Source organism: Triticum urartu, chromosome 5 (genome assembly GCF_003073215.2).
Source record: "Triticum urartu cultivar G1812 chromosome 5, Tu2.1, whole genome shotgun sequence".
NCBI lineage: Eukaryota > Viridiplantae > Streptophyta > Magnoliopsida > Poales > Poaceae > Triticum > Triticum urartu.
In genome coordinates, this window is record NC_053026.1 from 415,170,942 (window position 1) to 415,185,265 (window position 14,324).

A 14,324-nucleotide genomic window follows, 5' to 3' on the forward strand; every position below is an offset into this window, starting at 1 on the left:
CACCAGCAGTCTCAGCACGGCTGCATGGCTCGCTGGACCTGTTGCCGCTGCCGTCGGCACGGCGGGACGGGAGCAGGAGCGAGAGGATACCGTCAGGGATCAGGCTTGGAACCAGAGCGGGAGCGAGCTAGGGGATCCCCTGTAAACAACAGTCGTTAAAGAATCAACAAATCAGCAAGGCTCGAGACGAACCTTTAGCAAACATAGCCAGCTTTTGTGTGCGTGCCTGCGTTGTGTTTCCAGCCGACTGGTTTGTGTGTATGTGCGTGAGATTTGGGCGTTTCTGGCCGGGACCAAATCAATTTGCTTGGCTAGCTTCGCACAGGAGGATCGATCAAGTTGCGTATGGATGTATCATCAGCAGCCAAGGAAGAGGTGGACGAATACGAAGGTGAGGCCACGACTGCCGGAGGCAGCGGAGCAGACGTGCGGTGAGGTGCTTCCCTGTGCATAGAGAAAGAGGGGGAGAAGACAAAGGTGAGGTTGTGGCGAGGTCAGTGGTCAAAACCATGCCACGTCAGCACAGTCGTTTGAGGGATGAAAAAATATCCGGTTTCGACAATTGAGGGACTAGGTTTTTCTGGTTTTGTAGTTTTGAGACCATTTCTAAACTACCGGTAAAGTTGATTGAGGGACAAAAAATATATATATCCCATTAGTATATACTGCAAAGAATAAGAGGATGATCAGTTCTCATCATTTACATGTCCTACTAGCTATGTATAAGTTGTGTTATCCGGTTGACAACAAAGCTAGTTTTACACGTTGATGAAGGGTGCGCCAGTGATGATCTCGGTCGCCGCCAGAGCGACGAGGCCGAGCATGGCGAAGCGGCCGTTCCAGAGCTCCGCGTTTGCGTTCATGATGGTGCCGGCTCTGCCCTCGGCGCTCTCGCCCTGGAGCAGCGGCACCAGCGACGCCACAGACAGCACCGCCACAGAGTAGGCGAACCACGCCTGCCCGGTGCCGCTGCTGAGCTGCGAGAGTAGCCCGTCGCCGCGCCCTGCCTCCACTGCAAGCGCCGTCACGAAGCCTACCATGGCAAGGCGCCCGTTGATGCGCTCCGGCGCAGGGCCGCTGAATGCGAGCGCGTCCCAGATCGAGGTGCTCGCCTTGGGTTTGTTTGACGGTGGTGCGCTGGGGCCCTCGGTCTGGGCCCTGACGACGAGGGCGCGCCGGCCCAGCGCTGGTAGAGACCTGGCGCCGAGGCGGCCTGCCGAGCCGCGCGGCAGGACGGCGGCACCGGCGAAGGAGCTCATGGCCATCATGGTCGCCATTAATCAGCCGCGGACGGAAGGAAGCTACAGATGCTGCAACAGGCAAGGAATCGGCTAGATGATTGCTAGTACAGTTTCTGATTGTTGTTGTGTCGCTGAGTGTTTGCTTGATGTATTGTTCCGAGAGAGGGGGCACAGTTTATAGGCCGTGTGCTCCGCGAGAGCCAACCCTGACGAGCTGCGCGCGGTGGCCGCGGCGGTGCCCACGTCGCGAGCTGCTCCCGGCCGTGGGTTACCATCTACGTGGAGCGAGGGAGCGGACGTGGAGGCCACCGTGCGGACAAGGGCTTCATCATGAAACGCCAAACAGATACTCTAGAAAAGTTGGGAAGCATCCGCGGACTCCAGCACCTACGGTACGGACCAGAAGCGCAGCACCGTGTTAAATTCGGGCTTTGTTTCTAGCGCGAGCTAATGGAAAGATCTTAGAGAAACACGTGTGTGCATGCGCGGAAGCGGAGCCTTTGCAGGCAGGAAAGCACCGGTAAACTTTCTTCTTTGCATTGTGCCATCCCATCATGCATACGTTTCTTGATCTAATGCCTTACAAAAAATTAAGACCTTACCGTGTTCAGAAAGATATAATAAGACTTGCGTATTCATTTCGGATAAACTCAATTCCTGGCTCCATTATCGTCCAAGACGCAGTGAATGCTGAAACCCAGGGATTGGGAATGAATGACACGGGTGACTGTTGAAACCGATCCATTGCTCTTGACGCAAAGCTATTCAGAGTGCAGATCAGCCCCGCACCGAGGCCCCGACGGGGTTATCTTTCGTCGTCAGGAGATAAAAGAAAAAAAAAATAAGAGCCTTTGCCGATTTGAACAGCTCTAGTTTCAGTGATAATTACTGTAATAAGGTCGCGGCCGCTTCAGCATATCATAGCAGCCCACAATGCAAATCTACAGGCTTATTCCGGCTAAAAAGAACAGTTGAAGAGCACAAAAACACCAAAACAAAATCCCCTCTCTTCTCTAACTAAACAAACAAACAAGCAAGCAAGGTGGTTCGTCAACGAAGGAAGCAACGCAAGTCCATGACGCTGAGAACCTTGAACCCGTCCAGGCTGCACCCCAGCACGAGCCTCGGCTTCTTCGGCGGCGCCGGCGGGCAGCACGGATGCGCGGTCCCTGCGCTGTTCGCCGTCGGCGTCAGCGGCCCCGAAGCGCCTTCGTCCTCACCATCACGAGGCCGCTTCATCTTCAGCGGCTGCAGAGTTCCAGCGTCGGTCTTCTGGATGGTGGCTCTCTCGGGCAGAAGAATCTTTCTCTGAAAACCCATGCTGCACCCTGCCTGCAAACGGAAAAACAAACAGAGTTACAAGTGTCAACTCAAATCTCAAATCAAAGAACAAAGAACGGATGTGAAAGAAGAGGAAGGTCCTGCACGTACGCACTACTCTACCAGTTAGCTAGGTAGCCGAAACTTCAAGCGATAACGGATCGATACGACAGCCCGACTGTGCAATGCAACGCCTGTGTTTATAAGCCAGTGAAAAGGAACAGAAAAAGATGTTTGCCAAAGCATAGAAAGAAAGAGATGCTACTGAAACAGTCAGTCAGTGCACGGGAGAGGAATCTGAGGAAGTTGCACGGGAAATGAAAAGAGGGAGATGAGCTCTTTCCGATCCATTAGCGCAAGCTTTGCCTTCTTTCAAGAACGCTGAAGGGCATGGTTAGCAAGATGCAAAGGCAAAGCGCTCGGTTTGGGGGCGAAAATAGTTTTACTCAGGCGTGTGGGCAGGAGCAAAAGCGAAAAAGGAAAGGGATCAAAGGAGAAAAGATGAGGAGGAAGGAAAGAACAACCTTGTCTTTCTTTGTATGAAAAGGGGAATAAAAGAGCACAAGGAATGCGTATGTAAAGGTCAACTAGTTCGGACGCATTTTGGAGGGAATCGGCTGTTGCAATGCATGCTTTAAATCGAAATGCAACTTTACAAGCTGTTGGGTGGGACTTTTCCATGCAGCACATCTTTTCTGTTCTTTGTTGAGTTTATTAAAGAGGGAAACTAGCATTAAATCTAATTGTCTTAATCAAGTACTCCCTCTGTCTGGAAATATTTGTCTTAAAAATGGATAAAATGGATGTATCTATAACTAAAATAAGTCTAGATACAACCATTTCTAGGACAAGTATTTCCGGACAGAGGGAGTACTAGATAGCAAACTAACTGTCTTCTGTTTCCTCAAATATCCATTTACATGAAGTCTGTCTATGCCGACTCTGTTTTTGTCAGGGCTTAATTAATGTCTGTAGAGAGGAGTAGATAATTTAGCTACCGAAGACGTGAAAATTGCTGGAAAAAACGCAACATGTAGTGTCTGAGCCAATTTTTGAAAGCTTGTTATAATCATCTGCAGTTTGATGTGCCTGTTGAAGGGAATGGTCAACGCTTGAAAAATAAAGATAAGGGAGAAAAAAGGAATACCAACAGGGTTAACTTGCTATAATCATACGCAGTTTGATGCTTTTTGCAGGGAATTGTCTCCACACATCGACATATGAAGTTCAATGTAACCTTTTAGACTGTTACATCTTGCCTTCCAATGTGGCTCTGTTTTTTCCCTTGAGCTTAAAAAGGATGTGATCCTTGGTCTTTTAAACTAGGTCAGTTAACTACTCCATCCGTTCACAAATACAAGATGTTTTGGATATAATATGGACTACGTAGGACTGAAATGAGTGACAAACACACTAATGCGTGTCTATATACACCCGATTCAGAAAAAAGTTAGAACATCTTATACTCCCTCCGTCCTAAAATAAGTGTCGCTGATTTAGTGCAAAGTTAGTACAAAGTTGTACTAAATCAGTGACACTTATTTTGAGATGGAGGGAGTATTTGTGAACGGAGGGAGTACTTGACATTAAAGTTAGGTACAAAAATGCAGCATGCAATGTGTGACTTAATTGAGAAAGCAGCTGAAAAATCCCAAATATTTTCTCTTCCAGAACTGTACTGTCAAAATCTACAAGTTTGCATCTTAGACGGCAAATACCAAATCAGCACAACAGAAGTTAGTAACAAATAAATCACTACAGTTTGTACAGAAGAGATCTGGATTTTATGCTGTTATCAGTTACCACAATCGTTCTGAATAACTACATACCAGTGAAGCGGGGATATTTAGTTGCACGAACTCCACTAACAAATCTTAAACAATGAAACACAACACCTTTGCTCTCCTCCACATTTGAGATAATACCGAAATTTTGAACTATTAAATTGTGATTTGAACAGGTTTTAAAATAACTGACAGCTCATCGGATCTGAAATCTTGTTGTGCCTTTAGAATCTTTCTTTCTTGCCAATTCACATTTGTGATCACACACATTGATTTACCATCTGGTTATTAGAGATTTCAGCAGACACTATCCATAGTTCCATACCACAGAAAAAACAATTTGTCATAGATTTAGATCACTCATTTTGTGACAATTACATTTTAAATAGCTTAGATATAGTTTCATTTTCTCTAGTTGGCATGCCCTGTTAGTCACTAGTCAATGAATTCCAAGAATGTATAGGTAATAGGGACAAGAAGAATTCAGTAATGTGGTGCGCTTACTTACAGAAATCACTCTGCATTCTTGCACAGAGAACCACTGCATAATCCCCATCTATTCATGCATCACCATTGCCATTGTGCGGCTTCCACATGTCAATATAGTGGCCCAGCTCCGGCGGCAGCCTAGCCTTCCACGCCGCCGCCTCCTCCGATGCCCGCGCCACCGGCGCTGTCATCGCCACCCAACTTTCATCCACGCTCAGCACCGCCACCATTCCCTCCCCGAACGCTGCCACCATCGCCCGCAGCGTCGCATCCTTCACTGCCTCGCCGTCTCTCCCCTCCTCCTCCGCCTCCACGCAGCCCCCGCCGCAGTTCACCATCATCCTCCCTCCCGGCGCTACCATCGCGCCTATCTGGCGCCAAGCGTCCGCCTTTTGGAGCTCCGGCAGCACGCTCCCGTTGGCGAACAGATCCACCAGCACGCCGCCGAAGCCCCCCGGCACGGCCTCGGCCTCCAGCGCGTCGCCGACGTGGATGACCAGCCTGCCGGCGTGGTCCCTTTCGAGCTCCGCGAGGCTGAAGAAGTCCCGGGCGACGGCGATGACGGAGGGGTCGAGTTCCCAGCCATGGACGGATATGTCCGGGTAGAAATGGAGGAGGGCGCGCGCGGCGGAGCCCGCGCCGAAGCCGAGGACGGCGAGGGATGGGCGCGGGAGGAGAGGCGGGAGGGTGGCGAAGACGTCGAAGTAGGTGGAAGTGAGGGGGCAGTAGGGGCGACGAGGGAAGGAGACGGAGTGGATGTTGCCCGGGCCGTCGAGGAGGAGGAGGCGCGCGCCGGCGAGGGGGTGGCCGGCAGCGCGCGGGGAGACGTCGGCGACGCGGATGTGGTTGTGCGGGGAGCGGACGTCGGCGACGAGCTGGAGCTCGTCGGGGAGGGGCTGGGGAACGGGGGTTCTTGCCGCGGCGGCGCGGATGGGGGTGAGGTGGAGACGGTCCAGACGGAGGATGGGTCTCGGGCGTGGGACAGCCACCGGGAACGCCATCTCCGTCAAGGCAGCGGCTGGGGTACTTTTTTTTGGTCCTTATTTACTCCTTTATCCTTTTCGTCTTCTTTGATTATTTTTTTCGCGGGCAAGTCTTCTTTGAAATATAATCTCTTTAAAAAACTTATAATCGTTTTCTTCCTTAATTTTTTTACGAAAAGGACCATATATTAAAAGTAAGCAGTGGTACAACGCACCCGCAAAATAAGAAAATTACAACGAACATTTTGGAGAAACAATCCAGAAACATCGTCGACGCGGGATGAGGGCACACCGCCGCCGCCGTCGCCACCACTCCCTTCCAGAGCCAATGATAACCTTGGTCATGCGCACGGACTGCTGACGACGAGAAGTCACCATCCTTGGCCCAATAGGCCAGTATGTCGAAGAAGATCCGGATCGACATAGTGCCACCACTTGCGCCGGCTTATCGAGACGCCCATACCAACGAGAACCAACAGATCCGGAGTCCACAAACCACACATGCACCTACACAATCTTCCAAGCTTGACGACAGCGCCGAGAGGGCCACCACCATGACAAAGGGGAAGCTGGAAGAACGAAAGGCCTCTCAACACCGGCTCCACCATCTCACTGATGCCACCTTGCCGCTTACACCACCCGCCCCATCCAGCAGATCGTCAGGAAAAAAATAATCCGCGCTCCTCGCCGGCATTGAAGATGACGACCAAATGGAGAAGGAACTGGAGAACCCTTATTCGATGATGAGATGGAGGTGGAAAAGGGAGTGATGTCCTTCATTTTTCCACTTTTCCAAGTATACTGCCCAACACAAATTAACATGTAAATAACCAATGCCCGATTGAGTTGTCCTCATTTTTCACACATTAGTTTGGCATGGGCATCAGAAATCAAAGCAAAAACCAGTAAATCATCTAAGGCAATTTAAAATGCAGAAAATGGTTGGGCAGTGTACTCTCACAAAATCAATTTGTATGAAGAAAAAGCTAAAACACTTCCGCAACCAGGGGCGTAGCCAGGCTCCGGGTTACCAGGGCCGTGCTGATGAAAATGTTCGCAACTGTAGCTTGGCCTTGGGTGTGCGGCTATTCTGGCTATGGCACTGTCCGCAACACAAGGGGAAACACACCAATGAATCATTTCCGCAACACAAGGGAAAAACACGCTAATGAATCATTTTCGCAACACAAAAACAAACAGTGGGAATGTTCAGAGTGTAAAATCATCTATTCAGAGATGAAATTGTTGCCGCTGTTGTATTTTATTTTAAACACGAAACACAATGTAGTAAAAAAAAGGTCGTTATCTAGGAATCATTTTTCTAAGGGTTGCCAAAGAGGAGGAGCCTATCTTTTCCCCTCGACCTGCGGGTGCCATCACAGGTTCCGCTTGCCTCCAAAAATCGTTGTGGCGGTCAGAGAATGAGGGGACCCAGATCCGAGTCTCTTGGTCCATTTTTCATAGGGTTTTTGAGTTTTTCATCATGGTAAGCTGGAGCGAAAACGACAATGGTAACAATAGTTCTTTGGCTTCCCCCATATCTATGTTCATCCTCAGGGTTGTGTTGACGAGTCGTATCGATTGTTAGACACTCAGTTTGGTGTGCTTAGCGTTTGTTCACGGCGGCATGTTCTACGAAGGGGATGGGATCGCAACATTTTTTTTCGGGTTTATCTCTGCTTGTTGAAACTCCGGCCAGACAGAGATCTCGAGACAACCATGTGTACTGCTCATGTCATGCCGTGGGTGGATGCAAAAAGAAGACGATCCTGATTTTTCTATATTTAAATAGTTACTCCTCACTATCACATTTCTCTCATATGCAAGCATGTCATCTCATCATGTATCATGCATGGAAAAAACTTCACCTCAACATGCAAACATGCATGAGAATCTTCAATTATTATGATATTTATATTTAATAATTATTTAAATTTGTTATTATATTTAAATTTAATAAATATTTTATGATAATAAAATAATCAAACACAATGAATCATATGCATTTTTAGTTTTAGTTCTCATATTACTCCAAATATGCATGTTTCATACAACCAATCTTTATTAAAAATATATTGCAAAATATTTCGCAACAACGTGTGTAGTATCATCTAGTTTCTTAGGACGTGTTTGATTACTAGCACTATTTTTCGGCTTCCTTGGAAGTTGGCCTGGTAGATCCTGCGGGGAATACATGCTTTGGGCCATGTACTGCACCAGTTTGTTTGCACACAAATCCTCATGTTGCATAACGGCACCAATATGCACACAATGTTTGGCGGAATCGGCGAGACACAAGCAACGTCTAGCCTCAAGGACACCCGAAATGGTCCGGCTCATAATCATGCAGGTACACATACATCAATTTTGTTAATAGTTTTTTCTATTCTCTTATTCTTTTTGTTTATATTCTTGAAAATATTATACTTTATCCGATATAAAATAAGAGTCGTGATTTTATTTCAAATCTGAACTAAACCACGACACATACATAGAATTGGAGGGAGTAGTACATGTATTTAAAAACTTAATATACTTTTTTTTTAAAGTTTACTGCGAATTTGTAAATGTTAACACAGTGTATATATTTTGTTAGTATAACTTCTTAAAAACAATTTAAGCACTAACAAATGTCTGTGACATCAGAAAAAAGTTCACGAGTTTAAAAAATGTATGTGATATTTTTTGCAAATATTATTCATTGTATTTTTTCCATATAATTAAAGAAAATGTTTTGTACCATTCAAAAAATGTAATTTACATATAATAAATGTTCACGCGTTTGGAAAATATGTTTCTGAAATTTTGAAACATGTTTATATTGTTTAATAAAATGTTTGCATAGTTTTTACAAAAAAATTTTGTACCATTAAAAAAATGTTTCAGCTTGTATTGAAAAATGTTTAACACTTATTCATTTTTTTAAACAAGTATTTGAAAGAAAGATTAATAAAGTTTTTTAAAAAATATTAAACATGTATAAAAACGTTTTTTATGTATACCAAAAATGCATATGTGTATGAAAACAGTTAGACATCAAATTATATAGTTATTTTTTAACCATGTAGTATTTGGAAAATGTTAGACATGTATCAAAAATATTCCTCATGTATACTAAAAATGTACAATGTATAGAAATGTGTTTTGTTTAGAAAAAGGAAAAGAGAAAATCAAATATAAATAAAGAAAACCAAAGTAAGAAACAAAGAAAAATGCCAAAGTTCAGCTTCTGGTCCACACGAGCTTAAAAAAAAAAGCTTCTGGTCCACACGTGCCTCTTTAAGATCTGTGCGTCGACACAAGCTTCCAACTTGTCTGTCTGCAGTTTGGCGTTGCCCTCAGCATGGTGGCCTCCACGTCCGCGTACTCACTGGTTCGCTCCACGTACAGGATAATTCATGGCCGAGAGCCGAGAGCCGCTCGCGACGTGGGCACCGTCGCGGCCACCGCGCTCAGCTCGTCAAGGGTTGGCTACTTGGCTTGCGTGGAACACGGCCTATAAATTGTGCCCGCTCACACGGAACAATACATCAGTAAACAACACTCGGCGACACAGCAGCAAGTAGCACTCCACTAGCAATCATCTAGCAGTTTTCTTGCCTGTTGCAGCATCTGTAGCTTCTTCTGTCCTTCGTGCACCTCCTGTCCGCAGCTGATTAATGGCGACCATGACGGCCATGAGCTCCTTTGCCGGCGCCGGCGCCGCCGTCCTGCCGCGCTGCTCGGCTAGCCGCTTCGGCGCCCAGTCTCTGCCAGCGCTGGGCAGACGCGCCCTCGTCGTCAGGGCACAGACCGGGGGCCCGAGCGCACCACCGCCAAACAAACCCAAGGTACGTACCAACTGTATAAGCGGCACGGCGCCGTCGCTAAACTCAGCCGAGTGACAGTTTTCTGATATTTGTTCACGGCACAGGCGAGCACCTCTATCTGGGACGCGCTGGCGTTCAGCGGCCCTGCGCCGGAGCGCATTAATGGGCGCCTGGCCATGGTGGGTTTCGTGACGGCGCTCGCCGTGGAGGCAGGGCGCGGCGACGGGCTCCTCTCGCAGCTCGGCAGCGGCACCGGGCAGGCGTGGTTCGCCTACTCCGTGGCGGTGCTATCCGTAGCTTCTCTGGTGCCGCTGCTCCAAGGAGAGAGCGCCGAGGGCAGAGCCGGTATCATCATGAACGCCAACGCGGAGCTCTGGAACGGCCGCTTCGCCATGCTCGGACTCGTCGCTCTGGCGGCAACGGAGATCATCACTGGCGCGCCCTTCATCAACGTGTAAAACTAATAGCTTTGTTGTCGACCGGATAACACAACCTGTACCGACTAGGACATGTAAATGATGAGAACGGATCGTCCTCGTATTCTTTGTAGTACTAATTACAGATACATACTGTAGTTCATATGCTACCGGGAGCTGAATTGTTTATCATTCGAAATCTTCTAAAAAATAAGAGACGGGTTGGAATATAATAGGCTTATGAACGTACCTTGTCTCAGATATGAAAAATGAAATTATACGGTTGGATTCCTTAAAAATGCCCGATAGTCAGATAGGGGGTGCATGGCTCATCCCGCATCCTAAATTTCGGAGAGAGAGTCTTAAACTTCAACGTTGCTATTGTAGCATTCACACAAACTTGATTTTACAATTAACTAGTACAGTACATTTCATGCACACTGTGATTTGTCAGTTAATATGACAAATTGAATTTTATCCATCCTTCTATTTTTCATGATAACTCAGTTTTTTATGTCAAAAAGCATAGTAATTATTGAGACTTTTTACGGTGTATCATACTACTCAGTATAATGAGTAGTATTTAGTTGATCCAACGGTGGGTGTGGATTGAGCAAACTGTTGGTCTAAGGCATATTGGTAATTCCATGCACGCACTGCACCGGAAGTCCTCCGCCGTCCCCGGCCGCTGCAGCCGCACAAACCAGCAAAAAATAGGTAGGAGGCATGCGTGGGTGCGTTTACAATCCACGTTGCCGCTGCTCCGTCGTGCTACCGCCTACCGGAGCGGTCCTGCAGGAGACCCGCCGACGCGACAAGCTCCTACTAGCGTAGTTCAAGTGCAAGTGGCGAACCCGCGCTTGCAGGCCATGAGCGCCGGGCACCTCGTGCCGACGCTGAAGTGATGACGACGGAGGCATCGTGGGAGCCCGACGAAGGTAGCTGCGACGTCGGCACCGGTTCACTTCTTCCAAGACAGCCTTGTAACACTAGTAGAAAACAGGGCTTTGGTCCAGGCCGGGTCAGCCCATTAGTCCCGGTTCAGTCCAGAACCGGGACCAATGTGGGCATTGGTCCCGGTTCGTGAGCACAGGGGGCCGGCCGGGCCACGTGGGCCATTGGTCCCGGTTCATCTGGACCTTTTGGTCCCGGTTGGTGGGATGAACCGGGACCAATGGGCCTCGCTCCTGGCCCATCACCATTGGTCCCGGTTGGTGGCTTGAACCGGGACCAAAGGCTCCCCTTTGGTCCCAGCTCATGTCACCAACCGGAACCAATGAGGTGCCTATATATACCCCTCGCTCGCGAGCAGAGCACCCCAGTGCTCTGTTTTTCTCTGGCCGAGGGGGAGAGGGCTTGGTGGTGCTCTAGCTCACCTCCTATGCACACAAGGTGTTCGATGGAATGTCCGAGCCACACTACTTAAGCTTTCTCCTCTCCAAGCTCGACCTCCAAGCTCCATTTTCCATAATATTTGTCTAGGTTTAGCGGTCCGTCATGCCCCGTCCCCGTCTTCACCGCCGTCGATCACCCGCGCCGAGCTCATCGCCGGCACCACTGTGGTGAGCCTCTTGTTCTTATCTTCTTTCTGAAAGGAAAAATATTCTTACTTGTATGTTTACATAGATACTTGTATTATTTTCTTACTTTTATTATTGCATCTTATATAGTGCGATGGTTTTGGTATCCGCCCCCGTCGGTCCTCGTCCTGTCTATGATTCGGATGTGGTATATATATTATCTTTATAACTATTGATTCATTTATTGTTTATGAAAATTATGCCGACCAACGTGACATAGATTTTATTTATGTAGGATGTATGTGAATCGGAAATGCCAACCGACCCTATTGTCGAGAGGTTAAATTTAGTTGAAGAAGAAAACAATTTGTTGAAGGAAAAAATAAAAAAAATTGAGGAGGAGAAGATGATATTGGAGTTGCATGTTGCTGATGTCATCGATGACCACAAGATCAAGATGGATGCAATGCGCTTGAAGATTAAAAAGATTAGAAAATATGCCATTCATACCGAGGCTTGGTATCATTATGCCGTTGGATCAATTGTTACCTTGGTTGCGATTATGATCGCAGTTGTTTTCGCATTGAAATGTTTTACATAGTTTCAATGTATGGTTTAATTAATTAGATGCTCTGGAGAGCTATATGTTGTTAGATGGGAACTATGTATGCACTTTGGTTTTAATGTGATGATGAACTTTTATTAATTTGGACACTTAATTATATATAATGCACGCAGATGAACCGGTAATGGATGTACGGTGACAGACACACCTGCGAGTACATTAAGGGCGTGCATGAGTTTCTCGATGCGGCTGAGGCAAACAAGCAGAATGGTTTTATGTGTTGTCCATGCATTGAATGTGGGAATACGAGGTCTTACTCTAACCGGAAAATCCTTCACTCCCACCTGCTTTACAAGGGTTTCATGCCACACTATAATGTTTGGACGAGGCACGGAGAAATAGGGGTTATGATGGAAGACGGCGAAGAAGAAGAGTACGATGACAACTATGTGCCCCCTGAATACAGTGATGCTGCAACGGGGGGAGCTGGTGAAGATCAAGAGGAACCAGACGATGTGCCCAATGATGCTGCAACGGGTGAAGCTGCTGAAGATCAAGAGGAACCAGACGATGTGCCCAATGATGATGATCTCCGCCGGGTCATTGTCGATGCAAGGACGCAATGCAAAAGTCAAAAGGAGAAGCTGAAGTTCGATCGCACGTTAGAGGATCACAAAAAAGGGTTATACCCCAATTGCGAAGATGGCAACACAAAGCTCGGTACCGTACTGGAATTACTGCAGTGGAAGGCTGCAGTGGAAGGCAGAGAATGCTGTGGCTGACAAAGGATTTGAGAAGCTACTGAAAATATTAAAGAAGAAGCTTCCAAAGGATAACGAATTGCCCGACAGTACATACGCAGCAAAGAAGGTCATATGCCCTCTAGGATTGGAGGTGGAGAAGATACATGCATGCCCTAATGACTGCATCCTCTACCGCGGTGCATACAAGGATCTGAACGCATGCCCGGTATGCGGTGCATTGCGGTATAAGATCAGACGAGATGACCCTAATGATGTTGACGGCGAGCCCCCCAGGAAGAGGGTTCCTGCGAAGGGTGATGTGGTATGCTCCTATAATACCACGGTTGAAACGTCTGTTCAGAAACGAAGAGCATGCCAAGTTGATGCGATGGCACAGTGAAAACCGAAAGAAAGATGGGAAGTTGAGAGCACCCGCTGACGAGTCGCAGTGGAGAAAAATCGAGAGAAAGTACTGGGATGAGTTTGCAAAGGACCTAAGGAATGTATGGTTTGCTTTAAGCGCGGATGGCATTAATCCTTTCGGGGAGCAGAGCAGCAATCACAGCACCTGGCCCGTGACTCTATGTATGTATAACCTTCCTCCTTGGATGTGCATGAAGCGGAAGTTCATTATGATGTCAGTTCTCATCCAAGGCCCTAAGCAACCCGGCAACGAAATTTATGTGTACCTAAGGCCATTAGTTGAAGAACTTTTACAGCTGTGGAATGGAAACGGTGTACGTATGTGGGATGAGCACAGACAGGAGGAATTTAACCTTAAGGCGTTGCTGTTCATGACCATCAACGATTGGCCCGCTCTCAGTAACCTTTCAGGACAGACAAACAAAGAATACCATGCATGCACACACTGTTTAGATGACACTGAAAGTATATACCTGGACAAATGCAGGAAGAATGTGTACCTGGGCCATCGTCGATTTCTTCCGACCAACCATCAATGTCGAAAGAAAGGCAAGCATTTCAAAGGCGAGGCAGATCATCGGAAGAAGCCCGCCATGCATACCGGTGATCACGTACTTGCTATGGTCAATGATTTACACTACGTAATCTTTGGAAAGGGTCCCGGTGGACTAGCTGTTCCGAATGACGCTGAGGGACACGCACCCATGTGGAAGAAGAAATCTATATTTTGGGACCTACCCTACTGGAAAGACCTAGAGGTTCGCTCTTCAATCGACGTGATGCACGTGACGAAGAACCTTTGCGTGAACCTGCTAGGCTTCTTGGGCATGTATGGGAAGACAAAAGATACATCTGAGGCACGGGAGGACCTGCAACGTTTGCACGAAAAAGACGGCATGCCTCCGAAGCAGTATAAAGGTCCTGCCAGCTACGCTCTTACGAAAAAAGAGAAAGAAATCTTTTTTGAATGCCTGCTCAATATGAAGGTCACGACTGGCTTCTCGTCGAATATAAAGGGAATAATAAATATG

General features: G+C 47.3%; 3 protein-coding genes across 5 annotated transcripts; 1 reads left to right on the plus strand and 2 right to left on the minus strand.

The window, feature by feature from the left end:
* Window positions 1–627: 627 nt before the first annotated feature.
* On the minus strand, window positions 628–1,477 carry LOC125509403 (low molecular mass early light-inducible protein HV90, chloroplastic-like). The gene has a single exon (XM_048674370.1). It carries the CDS (start codon window positions 1,275–1,277, stop codon window positions 759–761), a length of 519 nt encoding a protein of 172 aa, XP_048530327.1. The 5' UTR covers window positions 1,278–1,477; the 3' UTR covers window positions 628–758.
* An 808-nt stretch (window positions 1,478–2,285) lies between these two features.
* LOC125509402 lies at window positions 2,286–5,861 on the minus strand. 3 transcript variants are annotated; one of them, XM_048674368.1, is made up of 2 exons: window positions 4,850–5,861; window positions 2,286–2,573 (listed from the first exon to the last, which is right to left on the minus strand). In XM_048674368.1, exon 1 carries the CDS (start codon window positions 5,833–5,835, stop codon window positions 4,906–4,908), a length of 930 nt encoding a protein of 309 aa, XP_048530325.1. In that variant the 5' UTR covers window positions 5,836–5,861; the 3' UTR covers window positions 2,286–2,573; window positions 4,850–4,905. The 3 variants fall into 3 exon arrangements, with proteins under 3 accessions (XP_048530325.1, XP_048530324.1, XP_048530326.1); XM_048674367.1 differs by having other exon boundaries at window positions 2,321–2,573; window positions 4,854–5,860; XM_048674369.1 differs by lacking the exon at window positions 2,286–2,573 and adding an exon at window positions 2,677–3,650 and having other exon boundaries at window positions 4,854–5,861.
* A 3,477-nt stretch (window positions 5,862–9,338) lies between these two features.
* On the plus strand, window positions 9,339–10,212 carry LOC125509406 (low molecular mass early light-inducible protein HV90, chloroplastic-like). The gene is made up of 2 exons (XM_048674371.1): window positions 9,339–9,647; window positions 9,731–10,212. The coding sequence occupies exons 1-2, from the start codon at window positions 9,477–9,479 to the stop codon at window positions 10,082–10,084; spliced, it is 525 nt and encodes a 174-aa protein (XP_048530328.1). The 5' UTR covers window positions 9,339–9,476; the 3' UTR covers window positions 10,085–10,212.
* The last annotated feature ends 4,112 nt before the right edge of the window (window positions 10,213–14,324 follow it).

Coding starts and splice junctions, on each gene's coding strand:
- LOC125509403 (XM_048674370.1), bottom strand. CDS start 1,277: ATGGCGACCATGATGGCCATGAGCTCCTTCGCCGGTGCCGCCGTCCTG.
- LOC125509402 (XM_048674368.1), bottom strand. CDS start 5,835: ATGGCGTTCCCGGTGGCTGTCCCACGCCCGAGACCCATCCTCCGTCTG.
- LOC125509406 (XM_048674371.1), top strand. CDS start 9,477: ATGGCGACCATGACGGCCATGAGCTCCTTTGCCGGCGCCGGCGCCGCC. Junction 9,648..9,730: donor CACCGCCAAACAAACCCAAG/GTACGTACCAAC, acceptor TTCACGGCACAG/GCGAGCACCTCTATCTGGGA.